The sequence below is a fragment of the Erpetoichthys calabaricus genome, chromosome 15, assembly GCF_900747795.2.
Source record: "Erpetoichthys calabaricus chromosome 15, fErpCal1.3, whole genome shotgun sequence".
In the NCBI taxonomy this organism is placed as follows: domain Eukaryota; kingdom Metazoa; phylum Chordata; class Cladistia; order Polypteriformes; family Polypteridae; genus Erpetoichthys; species Erpetoichthys calabaricus.
This window is the reverse complement of record NC_041408.2, coordinates 74,659,609-74,680,444: the sequence shown is the minus strand read 5'-3', so window position 1 is coordinate 74,680,444 and position 20,836 is coordinate 74,659,609. Positions and strand designations below refer to the sequence as shown.

At 37.6% G+C, this 20,836-nt stretch overlaps 2 protein-coding genes across 2 annotated transcripts in view; both read left to right on the top strand.

Moving 5' to 3' along the window:
• Nucleotides 1-20,836, top strand: part of rin2a (Ras and Rab interactor 2a) — a 220,293-nt gene that overhangs the window by 117,379 nt on the left and 82,078 nt on the right. Inside the window, exons 4-5 of the mRNA XM_051919613.1 lie at nt 11,854-11,954; nt 18,734-18,926. Of these exons, the coding sequence (XP_051775573.1) occupies nt 11,854-11,954; nt 18,734-18,926 (294 nt within the window). The remainder of the gene's footprint in view (nt 1-11,853; nt 11,955-18,733; nt 18,927-20,836) is intronic.
• Nucleotides 7,742-20,836, top strand: part of LOC127525979 (uncharacterized) — a 340,677-nt gene continuing 327,582 nt past the window's right edge. Inside the window, exon 1 of the mRNA XM_051919610.1 lies at nt 7,742-9,020. Within this exon, the coding sequence (XP_051775570.1) occupies nt 7,752-8,678 (927 nt within the window). The 5' untranslated portion in view covers nt 7,742-7,751 and the 3' untranslated portion in view covers nt 8,679-9,020. The remainder of the gene's footprint in view (nt 9,021-20,836) is intronic.

Sequence of the window (20,836 nt, the reverse complement as noted above, 5' to 3'; positions counted from 1 at the left end):
GACCATACAAGAAAAAAGTTTTTATACATAATGTTTGCTATTTTTAATAAGTAAGGACAACTGGTGGTTTACTATCAAAAGCTATAAGTGATATTCTGCCCCAAGGCTGGAGGAGGACCAGGAGATAAAGTGTATTCAAAACCAGAAATGGCTTCAAACCCAGAAGATGAAACCTACTACACCAAAGCGTAATCGCTAATCAGGAATCAAAGTCAGAGGGAAAGTCGAATGTTCAGAAAACAGAAATTTGAGAGAGAAAATCTAGGTATGTTTACTTGAGTTTTTTAACCAAATCACTGATATGAGTGAATTGTCACACCAGTATTTAAGGGGCCACGCTGATGACTTCTGAAAACATGTTTCTTGGCCATATATGCCAAAAAATATGTCCTTGAAATGTGTAAAAACATCAGGGTACGTAAAGAAAGTCCGTATGAAACACGTGGAAAATATGCCAGGTGCAGCAGATAGTGGTCAAGTCTCAAGCTCAGCCATGGTGCTGGCATTTGTAAGGCAGCAGTCTTAAGTATCTCCTTGAGAATGACATTACTTTGAAAGCTGTAATCCTTGCATTTTAATAGGAAGATACACCAAGTAGAGGAAATTATTACAGAGTAGCAACTAGCAATTACAGCTTTATTATCTAGATAAACTGTTTTGCCCTTGGGGAAAGTTCTCAAGAATAAAGAAAGATGTCTTTTTGTTTCGTTAACGGGAATTCATTTCCTCTTACAGTTCAGATCCCTCCTTAGATCTGTTTTCAGGTTCATAACCTTAACTCAGTCAAGTAAATGTCTGCTGGATAGTAACCTAGCCTAGGGATATCAGAATGTTTGGAGTGTTAACATAACAGAGATTTCTATAGGGCTTATTTTCTAAGTGGTTAAAAATTAGCTCCTGTGTGTTGCAATATGTAATTTACATTTGGGGTTTATATTATACATGTTAAAGAATGCAATCAACATGGAGGCTGAAAACTATAAAATCAAATATCATACTAGCACTGACTTTTTAATTCTAGAAAAAAAATATGTCTTCCGAGATTCGTTGTTGCTTAGTCACAGTGTAAGTGTATCAGGACCACAAACTGTGTGCCACAGTCAAGGATAAATGATCCAGTGAGAATCATAAGTTAATAAATTTGAACTGAGGCAGAAAATTAAGATTTTTTTATAACTGAATGAAACTTTGTCCAAACAATAATCAAAACAAAGCATGCTGAGTATCTAACATAAAAGGAATTCAAGCTCCAAGCCAGTGCTGGGAAGGCAATGTGTATAATTATTATGACATTGAAGGTGTCCTCTGTGTTAATTACATGCCTCAAAAGTCCTATCTAATTGGTCAGTATTGTACTGACTTGCCTTGCTCGTTACAGAATTCAGTCAGGAAATAGTGGTGAGGAACAATTCCATTCCTATTCTGCTTCACAACAATAAGCCTGTACGCCTGCCCCCATGGGATGTACTATGCTAATGATGAAGGGTCAGCTACAGAAGAGTAATTGCATAATGAAAGCAAAACGTTTATTTCTGTAGCGTAGAAAAGACTTTTTCTATTCTGGTTAGGTCCACTTTGCCCTCTTCCCACAAGAGAGTAGTGAACATCTTTATATGAAATCTTCAGTTTCTTGGCAATCTGTTGCATGAAATAACCTTCATTTCACCCAACAAACTTAGACCGATGTCTTTCTTGAGAAGACAATGCACCTGCTTTATTGAGCAGAATAAAAGGTTTAATTGTACTAACACAATTACCTAATAACCAGTTTGTAGTAGTTGCAGTGACACTAAGATTCACACCGTCAGAAAGATGGTGATGTATTTATATCATGGTGGGGACTCCAGGAACACACCCAGCCTTGACCCAGCATACACACACACACACACTCACGGAGACATATTTACCGTATTGTTCCAATGAACCTGTAAATAATAATGAAGTATATTAATCAAATGAAGAAAAAAAAGAACATGCAATCTAACAAAAAACACATGCAAAAGGCCCTCCCCAAATCCCTGACAGCAATACAATACAATACAATACAGTTTATTTTTGTATAGCCCAAAATCACACAAGAAGTGCCACAATGGGCTTTAACAGGCCCTGCCTCTTGACAGCCCCCCAGCCTTGACTCTCTAAGAAGACAATGAAAAACTCCCAAAAAAACCTAGTAGGGAAAAAATGGAAGAAACCTCTGGAAAGGCAGTTCAAAGAGAGACCCCTTTCCAGATAGGTTGGGCGTGCAGTGGGTGTCAAAAAGAAGGGAGTCAATACAATACAATACACAAAACAGAACAAATCCTCAATACAGTATAAAAATAGCACGGACCAAAAGTATGGAGCAGAATTTAACAGTAGATGATATCACATAATAGGATTTGGATTTATGCAAATGACTTTGCATATCTCCCAAATCTATAGACCTAGATTAATCCAAACATACAAACCTACTTATTTACACGTTAACATTTTAAAATTTGTGCCTGTTCTTTTCAAACTATAAAAATTAAACTTAGTAAAAACTGACCCCTCTGAGGGGGTTCCTAGTTCCACAATACCTGGCAAAGCTATGGAATCACAATGGTCAACTGCCTGGTTAGAAAGCTGCCGTTCCCTCATTCATGATGTCCTGTTACTGATGCATCACTAATCACATTTCAACTGTGTACTCTTGAAAAGCTGGAAAAAGACAGCTAGGAAAAGAATTTAACGCCCCCCTCCCCATATTGACACTTCAAAATAATTGGCTGCTTTGAGCGAGATCAGACTTTGCAGGACTTTGCTGTGTAAAATGTATGCGATATGTATGTGAAATCATAGAGTATGCAGGCTCATACAACATGCAAGACAGTAACATTTGTCAAAAGGAAATATTTTTTGTTGATTTCAATTGGTTTGTGTTCTTTTTTTAAAAAAAGTTACTTTTTGGAAAAATATTCATCCTTGGGAGAAAAGAAACAAAAAAAATTAGCCCTGAAAGAGTTAAATGCCTTTCAGACAGCCTTGGTGTCACAATCCCACCTAATCCATTAGCAGCTGTGTTTGGTGGGCTCACAGAGGGGCTTAAAGTGGAGAAGGACACACAAACTGTAATGGCCTTTACTTCACTATTGGCATGTAGACTTATCTCGCTCAACTGGAAGAATCCTAACTCTCCTCTTTTAAGTTCGAGTGTAACTGATGTTTTATGTTCTTTGAAATTGGAAAAAAATCTAATTCACACTTAGAGGATCTGTGCAGAACTTTTTCAAAACCTGGCAGTATCTGATTAATAACATTTTAGATTACATTTAACACTAGAACTACCAGAGCCCACGAAAAAACTCGCAAATCCGTCCCACCCCAAATCGCGTCCCAAATCCATCCGCACATCTCCGCCAGAGTCCCCCGCCATCCAAATGTGCCGACAAACAAAAGCCACCAGCAGCCAGCCACTCCATCCCCCCACCGACCCAGAACGAACCTCTCCCAGCCCACACCCCGCCCCGACCCGACCATCTGGGATTGAAGCGGAGTCCCAGAGTGGAAACAACATAGCGTCACCTGGAACACACGCACCTCATGCGCGCTCCGCCTCCACAGCAGCCCGCGCAAACACATTTCCAAAACAGAAACGTCCCCCACATTCCAATAGCAAATGACAAAATGTAGGCACAAACTACACAACGCATGAAGCCTGAAGTCCATACACCAAAGAAACACCCCCACAAAAGGTACAAACAAGAGAACACGTGCACTCCCATTCAAAAATACAATAATTAATTATTACACAGCTCAACAAAACAATAAACATCTCTAACAATAAATTTCAACTGTAAGCACTAATGACAATGTCCAAAACACAGTCCAATAGAGCAGAGACAGTTCACGATTGATAGGCGAGTGAAAAATCCTATGAATGGTTTGCTGTAAGTAATCTAAAGTATGCTCTACCGGTTTCCTGATGCGGTGTGGGATGAGGTGATTCGGAGTACTCCCTCTGATGAAGACGTATCCAATCCAAACAAACTCACATGAACAGGTAGGCACAAAACAGACGATACATCCAGACAGGAACAGCGGGTAATCCAAATGGGTGAACAGCATATGAATGATGGATTCCTTGGCATCTTGCTGTTTCACTTTTTAAAGGGCCAGCTGGTTTGATCTCCTTCCCAGCAGCCCCTGCACCCTTTGAAGCTCTCCAATAGCGTTATTCTGCCAGGGCCACTGGGATATGTAGTATCTTTTTACGCAGCTCTGCTACAAGTTGGCATTTAAATATGACTAATAAAAGATGAGCTAAGAGAGTTTAGAACAGTTAGGACACTAGATTAATAGCTGCTAGAAAACTGAGCTTTGAGGTCTTATGTGAATAGTAAATTATAAATCTGCCATTTCAAGCAGTTATAGCCATTTGCTGCATTTGTAATGTATGTTTTAAAATCAATTTTAATATTAAAATCACCTGGATAAAAAGGTATCAATTTCTATAACAAAAATGAAAATTTATGGTTGATTCTAAAGTTTTGATCACAAGTGTTTAGATATATTTGTCTGTTTTCCAAACCCAGTATATCCTGAGCAGGGTCTCAGAGAAGCTGGAGATTACCCTAGCTGTGTTAGTATGTATGTTTTATACAGTATATATCTACTATTAGATATATATGCATTATATTACAGTGTATACATAATATACTTTATATATACATAAGTAGCTTGAAATACAATGTACTGTAAAATTATTTTGTGGATACCTCTACACACAGCATTACCACAGAGGGTATCAGCATGTAAATATTACAGTTAACCAAGCAAGATCTAATAGATTCTGTAGACAACACAAGACAAAGACAGTTCTTTTACAATGGTCTGTACTCTAGTGTTAGCAACAAAGAAAACAATGTAAGCTATTTGAAAAATGATCCTGTATAATATCAGAACAGTAGTATATTTACTTCCTGTACTTAGTACTTCTGAATCATGAAACTTAACATGCAAAATGCCTACAAAACAATTAATAACTTTGCCTCTTTATTTCAGTGATGCTTCCATAAGCTTACATATACAGTAGATGGATTGGTAGGTATTATCCTATATTTAGACAACTGTATAGATACACATCTTTTTAAAAATGAAAACTTAAAAAATTTCAATTTAAAGTTAATGCTATCACAGAAACAAGTATGGGAAAAGTTGTCTTTTACGGTAATAATTGAGGAAGGATACAGTGCCAGAAATGGCCAGCAGGTGGCGACTAAATACATGCTTAGAAATAATTCAAACAGAATAACTGACATTCTCTAAAGCTGACTTCACACTCTTAATATGCATTGCTTCACCAGTCAAGACAGAGTGCGACCACTCGTGTGAAGCATTAATGGAAAACTGTGTGCTTGTGAAAATATCATCAGTATAATTTCTTTCTTCTGTGGCATGTCCCTTTAAGTTTTGCCAAGTGCAGATGGTTTTACATATATTTAATGACTTGTATAACCTTTCTCTTATTTAATAATGATACTGTCCTGTGAAAGACATTATATGATGCATAATGACATTAGCAGAAAAAAAACTTGCAACCACATTTCTTAAGCATTTCAAGCAAAATTAGCCTTCCACAGTTATGTGTGCATGGAGACTGTCAATAAAATCACCCTAATTGAGATATTTTTAGAATGTGAAAAAAATGCACATTTGAATAATTTAAAATGTGAATTCAAAAGGAAAAATAAGGAACTGAATCAGCCAGTCATTCAGGGTGAGCCCAGAATGGCAATCACAGACCATAAGTTAGTATTTCTTGTTCGAGGTGAGCAGAGATCATAGCTGTTCTCACATAACACTGAAGGACAATTTTTTGGACTAAGCAGAAACTTACAACTAAGAATATACATTTTTACCCCTAACAAACCAGATCAGTTTTGAAAGACTATTAAAGTAGGATGTGAATGACAAGCTAATAGTGCAACAGTCACTATTTAATAAGTCCAACTATACACAGTATATCGCACGTAAAAGTACTGTCTAGTGTTACCACCCAGGTTAGTGCACTACCGAAGTGTAAAATGCTTGCATTCTCAAAAGACTTAAACATAGTACACATCAACAGTATGTTATCACTTTTGATGTGAAATTTACATTGTGTCTATGGTATGTGTAAATTATTAAGGGATAGACTAATCACAGTCAAATTTAGCACTGTTAACTTAATCATCAAGTTCTGATAAAACTGAAGTGCTAGATTCTGGATTCTTGAATAACTAAAATAACTGAATACTATTTTATCTGAATTTGTACATTCTTCTTGAGCCTGTGTGAATTTTACCCTGGGGACTCACATTTTCCATGCACATTCAAAGACATACATGTAAGATTAAGTGTGTGGATGTGCAGATGAACTGACTTTGCAATGGACTGGAAGCCCACCTCAAGGTGAGTGTCTACCTTGCACTTGATGCTTTCCAAGAAAAGCTCCAAACACTTAATCAAATGTTGAGCTTGATTAGGAGATTTTAAAAATGCATAGACAGAAAGTAAAATTTAAGAATTACCTTCCTGTCAGATACCATCAACACACCCTTGCTGAATTTGTCTGGTCTGTCAGCGTCACCATCATGGTTAAGCCAGGTAGCCAGTCACCAACAGATTTTGTGTGTTTGTAGTTCATTTTTTAAAAGTTTTATACATAGTATATTTGAGCAGATGTATACCCCTAAGCACAGTATTTAAGGAATAGTAATCTTTGTGAGTTTCACATCATTGTTATGACTGTGTCAAAAATGTCTCACCACTCAAATACTTTGGTCCTGTGGGTGGAAACTAATTCATAAGTTCTTTCATAATGTCTGTTGTTACGGTAGAAGCAATTAGGTGGCCTAAACGCTCCCAATTAGCACTTGTTTTCTGTAGTGATTTCTAAAACATATTGTTTTAAAGCAGTATTCCTTAAACTGTGGGTTGCCATCCACTGGGTCACCATATAGTTTTGTAGTAAAATTAGCCTAGTTCGTCCAAGCATGAATTCTGTGGCAAGTAATATAACACCCTCTCTTTAGCGTACTGTTTATTGCATTGTATATGATTTGCCTATAAACCACATGGTAAGACACCACAAAGAGCTTTCATGGCTGTGGCACAGAAATATAATAATGTTCCCCATGACACCAACCTGTGATATAGTCAAATGAATGATAGGCAGAGCACATATGAGAAAGGAGGAGAGAACAGAAATGACACAAACAGGTTTATGAGAGGAAGGCACAGGCACCGTTGCACTAGTTTAAAATGTCGAAACATAAAGGATTTGATGAACTCTAGGTGTTGTATGAGGTGAGACAGTATGGTGGGAGTACATATTGTGCTGTGGCAGTGGTTATGTACAGCTGGTTGGTGCCTCATTGTATGTTTGCAATGATGGCATACATTGAATCTACGGTAAATTTTGAATTAAATTTAATGCGCCTCAGTGAAGATGAATTTGTCACACTATTTTAAAATGATTCAATACATTTCAATCCACTGATAAACTGTAGGAGGTGTTTGTTGGAGAACTGAAAACTGTAAGAACAGCAAAGAATATCAAAAGGCATTTAGCACAACATCAGCAGCTTTTAACATTTCAGACTGAACTATTTGCCAAATTCTTTATCAAAATTTATTGTATCGCCCATATAAAATACAAACAGTGCATCAATAATAATTTAGGAATAATTTAGCTATGTGACTCAACCCTTGTAACGAACACCATGTTCAAGCATAGGGGTGTTCATATGTGCACTTGGCACCAGGACACCCTAGGCCTCAGTTTGATGATCGACTTTATGGTCGTGTCATCGGACTTACGGCCACATGTCTTGGACACTCGGGTGAAGAGAGGGGCGGAGCTGTCAACTGATCACCACCTGGTGGTGAGTTGGCTTCGATGGTGGGGGAGGATGCCGGTCAGGCCTGGTAGGCCCAAATGTATTGTGAGGGTCTGCTGGGAACGTCTGGCAGAGCCCCCTGTCAGAAGTAGCTTCAACTCCCACCTCCGGCAGAACTTCGACCACATCCCGAGGGAGGTGGGGGACATTGTGTCCGAATGGGCCATGTTCTGTGCCTCTATTGTTGAGGTGGCTGACCGGAGCTGTGGCCGTAAGGTGGTCGGTGCCTGTCGTGGCAGCAATCCCCGAACCCGTTGGTGGACACCGGCAGTGAGGGATGCCGTCAAGCTGAAGAAAGAGTCCTACAGGACCCTTTTGTCCTGTGGGACTCTGGAGGCAGCTGATAGGTACCAGCAGGCCAAGCGGAATGCAGCTTCGGTGGTTGCTGAGGCAAAAACTCGGGCATGGGAGGAGTTTGGGGAGGCCATGGAGAATGACTTTCGGACGGCTTCAAGGAGATTCTGGTCCACTGTCCGGCGTCTCAGGAGGGGGAAGCAGTGCAGTGTTAACACTGTATATGGAGGTGATGGTGCGCTGCTGACCTCGACTCGGGACGTTGTGGGTTGGTGGGGGGAGTACTTCGAAGACCTCCTCAATCCCACTAACATGCCTTCCAATGAGGAAGCAGAGCCTGGGGACTCAGAGGTGGGCTCCCCCATCTCTGGGACTGAGGTCACCGAGGTGGTCAAAAAACTCCTTGGTGGCAGAGCCCCGGGGGTGGATGAGATACGCCCGGAGTTCCTCAAGGCTCTGGATTTTGTAGGACTGTCTTAGTTGACACGCCTCTGCAACATCGCATGGACACCAGGGACAGTGCCTCTGGATTGGCAGACCGGGGTGGTGGTCCCCCTCTTTAAGAAAGGGGACCGGAGGGTGTGTTCCAACTACAGAGAGATCACACTCCTCAGCCTCCCTGGAAAAGTCTATTCGGGGGTCCTGGAGAGGAGGGTCCGTTGGATAGTCGAGCCTCGGATTCAGGAGGAACAGTGTGGTTTTCGTCCTGGTCGCGGAACAGTGGACCAGCTCTACACCCTTAGCAGGGTCCTGGAGGGTGCATGGGAGTTTGCCCAACCAGTCTACATGTGTTTTGTGGACTTGGAAAAGGCATTCGACCGTGTCCCTCGGGGAATCCTGTGGGGGGTACTCAGAGAGTATGGGGTACCGGACCCCCTGATAAGGGCTGTTCGGTCCCTGTACGATCAGTGCCAGAGCTTGGTCTGCATTGCCGACAGTAAGTCGAACCCGTTTCCAGTGAGAGTTGGACTCCGCCAGGGCTGCCCTTTGTCACCGATTCTGTTCATAACTTTTATGGACAGAATTTCTAGGCGCAGCCAGGGCGTTGAGGGGGTCCGGTTCGGTGGACTCAGGATTGGGTCACTGCTTTTTGCAGATGATGATGTCTTGTTTGCTTCATCAGGCCGTGATCTTCAGCTCTCTCTGGATCGGTTCGCAGCCGAGTGTGAAGCGGCTGGGATGGGAATCAGCACCTCCAAATCTGAGACCATGGTTCTCAGCCGGAAAAGGGTGGAGTGCCCTCTCAGGGTTGGTAGCGAGATCCTTCCCCAAGTGGAGGAGTTCAAGTATCTCGGGGTCTTGTTCACGAGTGAGGGAAGAATGGAGCGTGAGATTGACAGGCGGATCGGTGCGGCATCCGCAGTAATGCGGGCTATGCATCGGTCTGTCGTGGTGAAAAAGACTCTGAGCCACAAGGCGAAGCTCTCAAGTTACCAGTCGATCTATGTTCCTACCCTCACCTATGGTCATGAGCTATGGGTAGTGACCGAAAGAACGAGATCGCGAATACAAGCGGCTGAAATGAGTTTCCTCCGCAGGGTGTCTGGGCTTTCCCCTAAAGATAGGGTGAGAAGCTCAGTCATCCGGGAGGGGCTCAGAGTAGAGCCGCTGCTCCTCCGCATCAAGAGGAGTCAGATGAGGTGGCTCGGGCATCTGATCAGGATGCCTCCTGGACGCCTCCCTGGTGAGGTGTTCCGGGCACGACTAACCGGGAGGAGGCCCCGGGGAAGACCCAGGACACGCTGGAGGGACTATGTCTCTCGGATGGCCTGGGAACGCCTTGGGATTCTCCTGGAAGAGCTAGAAGAAGTGGCCGGTGAGAGGGAAGTCTGGGCATCTCTTATATGAAAACCAGGATATGCTGAACAATTTGCAGCCTCGTTTAAAAGAATGTGTTAATGGTGGAGATCATCTGATAACATTATTTAAAAAAATATTTTATTTAAGACAAGGTAAATAAACTTTGTCAATTAATTGATATTTGACTACTTTATTCCTTATGCTGGAGCCATGAGTCAAGTGATTAAACTAAGTGACCATTCATACTGTCCTTTCAAAAACCAACACTGGTTATAAAGAAAAATGTACAATGTTTTTCTCAGCTTAACTAAAACTTTAACACTAAGCATATACATCAGAAATCATTTCCTTTTTGAATGATAATTATTGTATAATTAACAATATGTTTGCTTTCCACTTTTCTCTTATAGCATTATTCATATAAGAAGTATACTTAATTTAAAACATTTTACTTTTTTTTAATATATGGCCAGTGATATTTGTCTATGAATGCCTCCGCTGTCATTATGGTAATAATCCTTTTCTTGGGTCCCAGTATGGTAACCGTTTTATTTATTTGGGTCCTCGGATTAGAAAGTTTAAGAAGCCATGTTTTAAAACAATTAAGAGAACACACTGTTGGGAAGAAAATAAATTCCTAAAATAGAAAGAACATAAAGGATTATTGACAGCCTTTCATTTCAATGGTAAAAGATAAATCAACAGCACCTGAAATCCTGTTACTTATACCATATTTGTCAGCAGACATTAACATTCCAGGTTCTAAATTTCAGTTCATTTCAATTTATTCTACTCTTTGCTAAGCACAGGTTGACGGCACTTACACATATTTGCAACTGTGAAGCACAAACACCTGCAACATATACACAAATAAACAAATGGGTCAGGTAAACAACTGTAAAGCAAAAATTTAATTATTGAATTTTCTCAAAATTGAATCGAAATTGAGGCAATCAGATAAGGAGCAAAGCCGTGGATAAAACATTGTTTTGATTAAAAGCTGGACATAGCATCTGATTAATAAAATGTCAGGAGTAAAAACAAACAGTCATAGTAGTAGTGAAGGTCCAAATTAGGGGATTACGAGTCACTTTATTAACAATTTGTCAATTCCGTAGGTTTAATGTAATACATTAAGTATCCACTAGATGGTGTACAGCAGTTCTATGATGCACACACTGTAGTAAAAATAAGAGTTAACCTGCTGCTATTTACTTCAGTGTGAAAATGTATCTGTTCTGCACCTGTCCCACGCTGTCTAAGGTTTTGATTTTATAGCCATACACTGATTCACATTCATCTTGAGATCCTGTGATGTATGCAGACAACAGTTAACCAGTTGTGTTCAATTTGTTAACTGTATGCAAGTGTTATATTATTGTTCATTTCGTTAAATGTTTATAACTTAATACAAGAATAAAACCACTTCTTCAGTTATCTATTCTGCACTTGGAAATACAAATGTTACAGTTGCTATCATTTCTAATGGTGGGATCTAATTTATCAGGTTCAACTGCAAGCTGTCTTATCAATTATATATTAATGCATTCACATACAAAAATATTTATTAATAAAAAAAATAAACATTAGAATTAAATTCCTGATAGCGTGCATTTATTTATTTATTTCTCTGTGTCCATGAGGTTATTTGAATGCCAATCCTTAACAGTATATTTGAATGTTTTTCTTCTTCTTCTTCTTCTTCTTAATCTTTCAACTAAACAGAAAGTCTTTGGTGGCCATAACAATATCAGGATGTTGCCACAGATTCTCAGGAAGATGACTAACATTATCCATATATTTAAGCCCACGCCTCTCTCAACTAAAAATGTTGCTGACATGTTATGTTTTGCAGTTGATTGATGCCTTTGCCTCAGAGATAGGAGAGCTGAAACAGGAGATGGTACAGCCAGGAGAGTCTGCTGATGAAGACCAAGACGGCTCAAGGATGCAGAGGTACTGTGTGACTTTCAAGCTGGTCTCTGAATATTAGCAGCACAACACTTTATCTTAAATTAGGAAAAACTTCCTGTTGGGGAAACAGGGTGGAGAGCCAGGGAATGAGGAAGTTCTTGTTTACTTTATATGAGTACAAAACTCTTGTAACCAAACATATCTTGACAGTTAATAGACATTTATTCAATAAATTGACCATTTTGTCAAGCCTGATTAAAACACTACATGTTTTCCCTTTTTCTTGTCTTCATCTTAATGTAAATGTTTTGAACTAGGATTGTTATAATGAATAGCTGAGTTATTTTATATTATGCAAATCCACAGTTTGTTTAATTACTTTCAAAATCTACTCCTTGATTCACTGTTTGAGTGTTCCAAAAATAAGAAAATTGAGGAATGTCAAATCATTAAAATTGTTTAGGCAGGTTAAAATTGGATGTTTGGTGCTGGGTATATTGGGAAAAGGATGCTAAGGATAGAGATGTCAGGCAACAGTAAAAGAGGAAGGTCTAAGAGAAGGTTAATGGATGGGGTGAGTGAGAACATGCAGGTGATGAGTGTAACAGAACAAGATGCAGAGGATAGAAAGATATGGAAGAAGATGATCTGCTGTGGCAACCCCTAACGGGAGCAGCCAAAAGAAGAAGAATAAGGTGTCAGTTTTCATTCATTTTTTTTTTTACCTTTTGATGACATCTTTCTGAATCATCATTGTGCTTAGCATTTGTTGACGTGGTTCAGTTTCCCAGCTTGGCTTGTTCCCATGTGATGGCTTTTTGTCATGTTGTGTCTGATGTTCACGCAAGGAAGTGTGTCAGTAGCGGGTGTCGCTTCCACTTGACCCCGCTTTGCTAACTCATCTTGTGGCATTCGTTCTGTCTGTCTGCATATGTGCCACTTGTCTGGTGGAAAGGCTCTGTTCCATTTGACATTAGAGTTAAGAGCTGCTCAGGAGAAATTTGTATTGTTTTCTCAATTTGACAGAGTTACATCTCTTACAGAGTTTCTTTTTTTTTATGAATGCTTGCTTGCTGAACACCCCCTGAAAGCCTTCCACCCCACTTCACCTCAACCTTAAGTACTCATCAACAATTGCTGGGATATTAACCTTGCTTTGGAGTGATATGGACATTCAATTAAAACATTATTTTTACAAGTTATATATTAATTACATATTCAGTATCCTGGAAGGTGAAAAGATTTTTCTCTGGTTGGGATTTGGAAAATTAATTTGAGATTTGTTGTTTTCTGTCCAATTAATTTATCACCAGGTTTCACTGTGTGACAGGATATTAGTAAGTTATTAGGTATTTGATTTTTAGTGGCTTTATTGCAAATTCAGTATTAATATTATAAATTGTCTTTTGGCTTGTCATCCTTTTTATTCTGTGCTTGCTAGATGATGCTATGAACATTAAGTAAACTGTACTTTGATATTTAACGACAGTAATAAGGTGGAACGTGTTATCTGCAAATCGTTTCACCAGAAACCAAAACATAGTCAGCTGTAGATGGCAGTTACTTTCATTATGAGTCCATCAGTTATGGTTGGTAGAGGAATTTATACATTTATAGACAGTTAACTTGTAACAAAATAAATTAAAAATACTGAAATGAAACCTTATCAAGTAACATATACCCACTGATTGCCAAATTTCCCCCTGGGAACAAATAAAGTTCTATCAACTGTAAGTATCTATCTGAGATTGGGAAAATGAAGAACTGCTGTACTGGCCTGTCATATATGCTGGGTGTTTTGTGACTTCAAGCTATGGAGCTCCAGGAGAAGGACATTAGGCTAGAATGGGCAAAGTAATTTAGTAGGCTTACTGGACAGTAAAATGTACTGTTTTATCGCCACACCTGGTATGTCTTAGCTGCTTATCATATATACTGCTTAACATTTTACAAGATATTTAATTTAATAAGTTTAAAGTCATACAGAAGTTGATTATTCTGTCCTTTTTTATTTTATTGAACAAGGGTGTAATAATAATATCTTAAAGGGAAATGCATGCTTTTTATGGGTGTATTGTTCAGCATTTTAAGTTGTTTTAACACAGGGATACTGTTTGAATCAATATGATAAGATGAGAAGATGGATTAACTGAAAATATATTGTTTTATTACTTGTGTGTTTATTCTGAAGACCATGATCTCAGTATGAGCTTTTAGAGAGAAGCTGTTTTCTTGCATTCCATATGTTTAATATAATTAAAGGTTGCCCCTATGTTTCAGTTTGGTTTTGCAAGACATTTACTTGCTGACACCTACATTTCTCACTACAGCAGACTTCAGTCTTTTATAATGAAACTCAGGAAAAGAGAAGGAAAAGATGTGGTTACAGTCATTGTGACTTGGACTCTTGTACACACGACTGCATAGACGTCAATTTTATATTAAAAGAAATGGCAATTAACAATGTGTGATTCGGCAGATCGGTAAAGTTGTACTAGCGTATCCCACTACTTCAGAACTGGCAGATTTTTTTGACTAGTATATGTAAAGGCAGAAATCCTTTTTTTAATAAGAGACCATATGTTTTCTTTAGCTATATATTGGAGACTCACAAGGGTAGCCATTTTAGAACAGAAACAATACCCCAATAATGAAATTAAACTAATAGAGAAAACTCCTCTAAAGTGTATTTAGATTTAACTGATGGTCAATGTCAAGGTGAAGGGTTATTGTCATGTGTACAAAGTACAATGAAATTCTTACTTGCTGACAAAAATAAAATTGAACAGATAAAAAATAGGCAACATAGACAAAGTACATACTATATATACATTATGTGTTTGCAGGTATAAACTAACAAGTTACAATATTTAAATTCTTATAACTGACTGTTCAGCAACCTTACAACGACTGTCTCTGAATGAGGTGGGAAAAAAGTAATTGCACAGGACAGCAGAAGTCTTTAATAATGCTACTTGACTTTCTAAGTCAGCAAATGGTTCTTCTCCTGTTTCCGATGCTCATTTTAGTGCACTTTATAATAAGGAAGCACTGTCTCTGATGATAAAACAGGCATGAAAAAACAGTTAAGTCCATCATTATCTTTTATGCACAGAACATATATTTCTAATGTTAAGAAAGCTCAAATGTACCTGACATCCACGATTAGACAAATGTTATTGGGCTCTTTTGACATTTTTTTATTTCTAATTTTTTGTGGGGTGTTCTGAAAATCCACCCTGGTTGGGAGAACACCTAACTCGGCCCACACCTTCACTGGCATCTATCCTGTCTTTAACTCTTGGATTTCTGCTCCTTTCGGTGCTTTCTTGGATAATCCCTCTGAAAAGTACAATTTTCCATCAGAGCTCAGTCAGATTGTAGTCCCAGTTGCTCTCTGGCATCCCTCACTTTACAGTGAACATATTTTTAGACCTTATATCAGACTCCCTTCTCTCCTTCCTGTTTTTTTCAGAAGCCCAGCTCTCTGGGTAATACTGTTAAACGGGTGGGCTCACATATTACACCCAGGTCACATACTAGTCCATAAAAAAATACATTACCTTTCAGACATGAATATACAAACAATTTCTAGTTTTCTCCTGCATGTGCGTTTTGTGTTTAAATGTATTGACAAGTTTTCACAGATTTTTTGCACTCTACTTTTTGCTGTTCTATCCAACAGTGGACATTGGTTGCTACATCTTTGTAATGTCACACTGGCCTTGCAGTGCATCATGGGGCATTGGGGAAAAAAGTTTTTCTAAACCAGCCAGGTCGAATTTCCAGGAAAGTATTCAGAAAACAAGATCACCGGCAACACAGCCCATTCACTGTGAAAAACTCTATGGAGAATTTTGCTGATCAACACTAGTAAATTATAATAACAAATTATAAATAAATTAAACAAAGTCTTAAAACCACAATTACATTTTTGTTCACTAGGTAAACAGACGGTCTTCTTCTGTACAGTTTGAGAAATATTTACTGCCAATCGTCATCTTTTTCTATTAAGAATCAGAATGAGTTAGTGAGAGAAACATTTCTGTTAATTTCATAGTATTAAAAACATAAATATTAATGCACTCTTGGGTTTTGTATAAACAATTTGCTGCCTGAGTTTGTGCATTTTCTTTAGGAAGTCTGTGTTTCTTGCACAGCCTAAAGATGTGCAAATTAGGCTACTGAAACCATGAACTTGGCTTGTTGTGTGAGTTAATGTGTTATGCAATATTCTCTTGATTCCTGCCTTGTGTGAGACGCTCCGGGGTCTGACCCCAGCCTCTACACGCAACTTAGAAAAATGAATGAATGATTGATCCTGAAACATATCCAAGTTAGCTGACTTCCTTATTAATACTGATGTAGCTTTATGTGGCTATAAGAACAATATTAACAGTTTTCCCATTAGCTGTTTAAAATAATCAGATTTTTCTTATAAGAACATTTAAGAGTTGGACAAGTTTTCCTAGTTGTTATACTACAAGTATTAGAGATTGTAGGTTATTCCATATTTATTTAGTGCTTCCCCTTGTAAATTAACTCCATTTGACCAGCAGTTAAGAGTTTGTTACTTTTTCTTAAGTCTTTGAAGATAATCAGTAAACTTGGTTTGTCTTACTAATGCTATCATTCTATGTAGAACTAGGGGGCTTCGCTCACCAACCCACCCACACCCGCCTGCGCTACGTGCCAGCCACTTCATGTCTCTGCCGCTCCCGTATGTAGATTTCACTTTCACCAAACAACAAATCTTTTAATTCTCGCGGATACAACTCTTTATTCGGAAGAAACACTGCTTTTTCCTGATGGCAGCACGAATTAGACGATCTACAAGTCTTAGGCTTAAAGTTTAAATCCGAACAATATATTCAAACTCTTTTCGCTGTTCTGTTTTTTCACCAAGTAATAATTTCCATTTGTTTGCGCTAATGCGATCTTTACTATCATTTTTTGAGACTTTCGAATTTTAGTAAATTCATTATCTCTAACCTGCTCTGTATGTGTAACGTTTTTCAATTCTTTACAATACAATACAATACAATACAATACAATACAATACAATACAGTTTATTTTTGTATAGCCCAAAATCACACAGGAAGTGCCGCAATGGGCTTTAATAGGCCCTGCCTCTTGACAGCCCCCCAGCCTTGACTCTCTAAGAAGACAATGAAAAACTCCCAAAAAAACCTTGTAGGGAAAAATGGAAGAAACCTTGGGAAAGGCAGTTCAAAGAGAGACCCCTTTCCAGGTAGGCTGGGCGTGCAGTGGGTGTCAAAAGAAGGGGGTCAATACAATACAATGCAGTACACAGAACAGAACAATTTCTTAATATAGTAAGAAATAAAAAATATAAGTTTTAGAAGTATAGAGCAGAATTTAACAGTAGATGATATATCCCATAATAAGATTTGGATTACATTTACGACATTCTACTTTGTCATCTACTCTATTTGTCTTTTATTTCCGGCCCCGGGCGTGGTTAAATCTCTTGGCACAAAGTCTCGTCTCACGGAACGTGAAAGTATCTCTCTGAAAAAGTCACGTCTTGTCCCAGGCTAAAAAGTCTTGTCTCGTCCCAGGATTTTTTTATTATAATAAAGAGATATTTTTGGTTATTTTTTAATACTATAAACAATATATTTTTTATATACATTTTAAATTTTGAAATTTGTTTTATAAAAGAAAAATATTCTATGACATTACTATAGTGTAATTCTAAAAGTAGTAATAATAATAATTTAGAGCCCAAGGACTGGTTTCTGTCCTAAATACACTTACAGTATGCATGTCTCCGTATACAGACGGAGAGACAACAGAGTTGCAGTGATGTCAGGTGGCTCTGCCTCCTTGGATTCCACTCACAAAACACAAGGAATGTCAGAACATTTGAAGACATAGTGTACAAATGACCAATAATAAGCAAACCTAACAGAAAATACAGAAAGACATGAAAAACAATCATTAATAAATAAATAAATAAAATAGAAAATACACATAAACCGGGGAGTAAACTCTGGCTGAAACATAACAAGTGCCAAACATGCGACAAGGGAAGTAGTGTGGTATGGTTCCATGAAGAAGAACCCTTCATAAGCTGAATTACAAGGTCCAGTGGAATGCTTCATCCTTCATGTGTTGTCTTTAGATATTTTGCTGTTTCAAAACCAAGCACAAAGTCAATGTTTTCTTCTGTAAGCATGACTAATTAAATGTTTTAAATCTAAAATCAAGTCTAAAATAAAAGAAATGTAAAATAATTAATGTTAGTTTTTCAGGACCTGGACAAAATATAGAAATTCTACTGTTATAATATTTGAGAAAGCCAAGTTTGACTTTTTCACAAAAAAAAAGGTCCTGCTGTTAGGCAGTAAACCATCCTTTTTACAAAACTGCGAACACTTTATGTCAAAACACGACATTTTACAATAGTATTGAATTTTTTTATGGCCTAATGCACCTTTGCCAAAGTGTAAAAGTTGTAGCTTATGGATTTCTTTCACTTTATTTTTATTTTCACTAGCTGTTAGCCTTTCCTTATTATTGAAATATCCTTGGTGTCTTTTAATGAATTCATCTTTAAAAGTTTGATTGATTTGTCAGAACAAAACTGTGTCATTATATTGTCTTGTTGCACCTTGAAATCAGCTGTGGGTAATTTTTTTGTAACTCCTAGTTTTCAGTCTATAGTTTTATATTCATGTTTATGGAATAAAATTCATTTTAAAAATAGCCTATTTCTTATTTTAATTTTATTAATTTAAATTTTTATATTTAGAAGTCTAGAATCTCACATGATTTCACTTGTGTTTCCCTGCAGCTTAGCTGAAGATGTTGAGAGCCTCTTTCTACAGGAGATGGAGCTCAAGAGCAGTGCTCGTGATTCTGGCTATGATTCTTTAAAGAGAAAGATCAGCATTCTGGATCGACTCATTCAAACACATCCAGTATGGTTGCAGCTTACAATGAGTGATGAAGAGGCAATTCAGATTTTACAGAGGCAACAACCTGGGGTAAGAATTTTTTTGCTGTTTAGTACAAAGTGGAAATTCTTTGAGTTTTACAACCTGTGGTCACTCTTTACGAGTTAATAGCAGTTCTTTACATAAGTAAATTTTCAGTTACTCTTTGATTTTTCTAAATAAATCTATTTTGTTACGGTTGTCATATATATATATATATATATATATATATATATATATATATATATATATATATATATATATATATATATATATATATATATATATATATATATTCTTAGTATATATTTTTTCACCTGAATTAAATAGCTCAAGATTTCAATTAGTAATTATAACTTTTTAATTTGATGCCTGAATTAACTTTTTGTCATTCCATGTTTTAAAACAAAGGTATTTCCTTCTTAGTGGTAATGTCACCTGGTTTAAATAAGCAGAATATGCTAGCAATTATAACTAATTTGAAACATCCTAATGGACTAAATATGTGCACAAGTCAGCCGTAGATGTTTTATGTACTTAATAAATGAATTAATATGTAGTTAATATTGAACCAGGTTCCACCAAAATTTAATAATAGTTTATAGGTATTATAGCTGCATGCAACTGGCTGGTAAATAACAGTAGTTTAGAGGGTTTTGCATTATAAAAATATATAGAAAAAATAAAGCCTGTGGTTTTACTGAACGTTTTTAGTTAAAATATGAGGTTTTCTAGAATTCAAAATAAATTGAACCATATCTTCAAAATGATGTTTGCCATATAGAGCATTTATGGAAGCCACCTATATAAACTCAGTAGCCAATCTGTTAGGTGCCACACAGAGATCCCCTTAGAGTCCAGAACATCCTGGATTTTCTAAGACAAGGAGGTGCATGCCTTAGGGAGTTTGTTTAATGCTGCTACAAGGTCATCTCACACTATTTGAGATTTGGGGATGGTGCAAGAAATTTGAATGAACGGAAATCACTACCGACTTGAGATGAATCGATCTTTGTGGCAAGGGACCTTTGGAAAAGATGACAGTGACCATAAAGGAATGTACATGGTCAGCAGCAATGCTTAGGAATGACTCTGAAATTGTATTAAGGGTCTAACTGTACCAAGAAAACATTCTCAATAATATTATATTACCACTATCAATCTGTACTAATGACACAAGGCAGGATGGACCTATGGATTCGCGCTTTATGTAAAGAATTATGACCATGTCATATGCCTGTTGCAGAAGAAATCTAAATTTGTCAATCCACTCATACTATGCTCAAAGACACCTAAATCATGTGTCTTACCTGTTCTAATGTTTGTTGAACAGGTCTGCATACTATATATATTCTAGGGGGCTCCGCCCCCTGCTCGCCTTGCTCGCCTTCCCCCGGGTTTGGTTAACCGGAGATACACTTTAAAGAGAATAGGAATTTTCATGGGAATTGTTACATATGTATTATTTCCACTTTTACTTTAAAACTTCAGTTAAAACAATATTTGGAATTAACTTTTCTTCAAGATTGCTTTGAATTTTGATTCCATGTTTGGATTTACATTGTGACAATGCAACGTATAACAGCCCGTGAGTGAATATCATTTCCTTCTCTCTAATAATTAAACCAACTTTTTTGAATGTTTGTCCCTGTGATTTAATTGTCATAGCAAAAGCTATTCTCATGGGAGACTGTAAACATTTTAATACGAATGGCATATCAAGATCTCCTTTTGTGTCTAATGTTGTTCACGGAATATGTACTACATTACCTTTCTTGTCACCTGTTAAAATTTTGCATGTTAGAATTGTTCGACCAATTTTTAATATAACTAATCTTGTTCCATTGCATAGTACGTCATTCATACATAAATTACGCAATAACATTACGATACATCCTTCTTTCAACAGTAATTCGGCCGGTGGAAGACCGGACAGTGTTATCGGTATTTAATGTAAGTAT